The sequence below is a fragment of the Pituophis catenifer genome, unplaced genomic scaffold (assembly GCF_029215685.1).
Source record: "Pituophis catenifer annectens isolate HBS135680 unplaced genomic scaffold, rPitCat1.0.hap2 SCAF_1, whole genome shotgun sequence".
In the NCBI taxonomy this organism is placed as follows: Eukaryota; Metazoa; Chordata; class Lepidosauria; order Squamata; family Colubridae; genus Pituophis; species Pituophis catenifer.
In genome coordinates, this window is record NW_027256881.1 from 196,745,774 (window position 1) to 196,749,301 (window position 3,528).

General features: G+C 50.8%; 1 protein-coding gene across 1 annotated transcript; it reads left to right on the forward strand.

The window, feature by feature from the left end:
* Nucleotides 1–200: 200 nt before the first annotated feature.
* Nucleotides 201–2,987, forward strand: DLX2 (distal-less homeobox 2). Its single transcript, XM_070956903.1, has 3 exons — nucleotides 201–570; nucleotides 867–1,051; nucleotides 2,586–2,987. The coding sequence occupies exons 1-3, from the start codon at nucleotides 201–203 to the stop codon at nucleotides 2,985–2,987; spliced, it is 957 nt and encodes a 318-aa protein (XP_070813004.1).
* The last annotated feature ends 541 nt before the right edge of the window (nucleotides 2,988–3,528 follow it).

Sequence of the window (3,528 nt, forward strand, 5' to 3'; positions counted from 1 at the left end):
CCTTGGATCTCTCAGCGAGAGGGAAAGAGGGCAAGGCTTTGCGTCTCCGGCCTGTTGCAGAAAGGAAACTCCGAGTTAGTTTCCCTCCCTGTTGCTCGCGGTCCTGTACTCTCGGAGCGAGCGAGGGAGGGTGGGAGCGAGCGAGCGAGCGACGGAGGGAGGGAGGGAGGGAGGGAGAGGGGCGGGGATAGAGGACCAGGATGACTGGAGTCTTTGACAGCCTTGTTTCAGATATGCATTCAAACCAGATTACCTCCAGCAGTTACCAGCAGCAGCACCACAGCTTGCATAAGCCCCAGGAATCTCCCACTCTGCCTGTGTCGACCGCCACGGACAGCAGCTACTATACCAACCAGCAACAACACAGCGGTGGAGCTGGAGGAGGCACAGGCAGCAACGGAAGCAGTGGGTCGCCCTACGCCCAGATGGGCTCTTACCAGTACCACCCGAATGGCATCGGCGCAGTGCCCTACTCCACCAAAGCCGGGAGTTACGATCTGGGATACTCCACCTCCTACAGCTCCTATGCAACCTATGGCACAAGGACGCCCCCAATCAACAATGAACCCGGTAAGAGTCTTGGGCACAAGAGGTCAGGGGGGAAAGTTCGTAACAAAGTGGGGCGTTCTCCCCCCTTTTTTCCTTCTGATTTGTTAAGGCTGAATTATTTAATTCGGAAGGGGGAAGGGGGAGGAGAGAGCGTGCGCTCAAATTGTTCCTGGGTGGCATTGTGGCACCGGGATCTTTTAACCCATCCTTGCAGTGCAAGGCATTGTAGCTGAGGCTCCACAGCTCATCCAAAATAAAAAGGGGGGGCATATAGTGCTGGAACCAGATTATTCACCCATTTTCCTTTCTTGCCACAGAAAAAGAAGAGGTCGAGCCGGAGATCCGAATAGTTAATGGGAAGCCAAAGAAAGTGCGAAAGCCGAGAACCATCTATTCCAGTTTTCAGTTGGCAGCCTTACAGAGACGCTTCCAGAAGACCCAATATCTGGCACTGCCCGAGAGAGCTGAGTTGGCAGCTTCACTAGGCCTCACCCAAACTCAGGTAAGAAGACATCAGAAGAGTGTCGGGAGCGGTTTCTTTAACCAGATCAGTGAAATACCTATGCTGCATGCCAAGTTTGATGCCATTTTTGATCTTGGTTAGTGTATGTGAGTGCAGTTTACTCAAATCCAGCTAATTTGGTCAATGTATGGTCCAATGTATTGTGCCAATCAAATTCAACAAACAGATTAGGAGTGTTAGTTGAAGACAATGCTAAGGGCACCAGGCGGGATCTTCCATCTCCTTCTTTGTGCAGACTGGTTCAGGATCACAGCCCTGCCACATTATTCAGCTGAGCAGAAGCTGCTCCTAGAAGCCTTGCCATGGCTCCAGGCAGAGATGCTTATTTTGTGCCAATGATATTTTCTCACCGTTTTGTGAAAATGGGAAAAGTTTCCTCCTCAGCCCTAGATAACCTTCCACAAATGTAGGGAAGGTCTTCTTTGTCTCTTCTCCAGGATAGGTTTCTGATTCAGGTGCTATCTTTTGGGTCCCATAGAAGTCATTGCCTGGAAACAATGAGGCTTGGACAGATCCTGTTTTCCTAAGAACCCAGTGCTTCAGCGGATTTAGCGCCTCCTTTAGCAAGTCTTTGCTAGAGTCTGTACTATAGTATTCGAAAGTGGGGAAAGTGGCAGAATTCAAATATCGGGGAAACCTAATGCCAGAATCTTTCATCAACTCTTATTTGAAATTAAATGTGACCCTTATATTTTCTTTCAGTCCAGGTAGCCTGGTCCTCCCCTTTCCTGCTCTATCCACTCATAGTTGGATCGAGTCCCATAACATTTTCAATTAAATCCCATGATTAGGGAAGTCAGACAGGAATGAAAACCCAGAAAGAAAAGTATGCCCCAGAAAGAAAGGTATGCCACAGAGAGACTTGGCAAGAAAAGTAGGTTCTTGGACACAATCTCAGTTGATGCCCGTGGAAGATGCTGGAGAGGCGGGCACATTCTTCAAACTGCCTTATCCTTATAGCAGATTCTCTACATTGGCAGCCCCAGGTATTTCTGGGGGAATGTCCCAGCAGCACTGCCCCTTCACTGTGCAAAGAATTCGCCAAGCCTAGTTTTCGGCTGAAGACCTCACAAAACAATAGGAGACATTTCCTGATCAGGCTTTCTTCCATCAAGCTCCTTGCCCTGTTGTAACCTCTTCCAACTGCCCCCACCTGAGCTGTGAGTTTCCCAAAAGTCTGTTTTGGGGACCAGGCTTCTCCTCTTAGCCACAAATCTCGGAGATTACCAAACTTCCAGCCTGGCGTAAGCAAACAACAAATCTAATAGGCCTCGGTGGTGAGAGCCGCTAGCAAAAAAAGCAACCGGGGACCATCCCTTGAATACTCAGAGCAGGACTGGCAGGATGGGAGAATTTGTAGAAGGCAGAAGGCTGAATGAACTGGAGGGGAGAAGGGCGATTGTTTTGGGGTATTTCTGTTTTATGTGTATTTTGGATGGGAAAGGGCTGGGCTGTTACTGCCTCCCATTCATCTCCGCCTTTTTTTTTCTTTCTCTTTCTTCTCTTTGGCAAGGTGAAGATCTGGTTCCAGAACCGCAGATCCAAGTTCAAGAAGATGTGGAAAAGCGGTGAAATCCCGGGGGATCAGCAACGCGTTGGCAGCTCCTCTCCTCCTTGCGCCTCGCCTCCTGCTTCAGCCACCCTCACCTGGGACTTTGCTCCCCACCCGCAGCGAATGAGTAACGGCGGCGGTGGCGGCAGCGGGAGTAGCGCAGGTTCGAGCCCCGGCACTCCTAGCGGAGCCGCTGCTTTCCTGGGTAACTACTCGTGGTATCACCAGGCGTCCAGCGCCGCAGCTTCCCACCTGCCAGGAGCCTCCCCGATCCTGCAGCAAGGGCAGTCTCACCAGCATCATCCCCATCTTCATCACGCCCATCATCATGGCGCGGCTGTCAGCGCAGGGACTATTTTCTAACCCCAGTCCGGGCACCCAATCTACTCTCCAAGGGACCATCCAGGGTGGAGAAGGAAGATTTTTTTTCCCCTCTTTCCGGTGGGCAGAGGTGTATCTTCCCCCCCTCCCCCGATGCTTTGGGAAACGGTCCACAATTCCTTCCCCACCAGAAAGCATCTCAGCCGCGGCGCCCGCCCGACTTGGTGGTGCCAAAACGGGACAAGCGCCTTGAGACTTCAGCCAATAATCCCTGAAGTTTCGAACTCAATCAGAATCTAGTTTCCCTTTCCCCCCCCTAAAAAAAACACCTCAGCTCAGAATGTGGTTCACCCGATCGGTGACTCCGAAGTCACTGACAACATTCTTGTTGACAAGCGTGAAATCCGGGCAAAGCTGTGGTCACACCCTGGTCAAAAAGAAAAAAAACAACTCTCAATGATTGTTTTTCTCCTTCAGGGTTTTCTGACCACCCGCCCCAATCACCTCGTCCTAATCTGTTTTATATCAATCTTTTTATTTTCCCTACCAGCTTTTTACCTTCTACGTATCCCGCCTAGTCTGC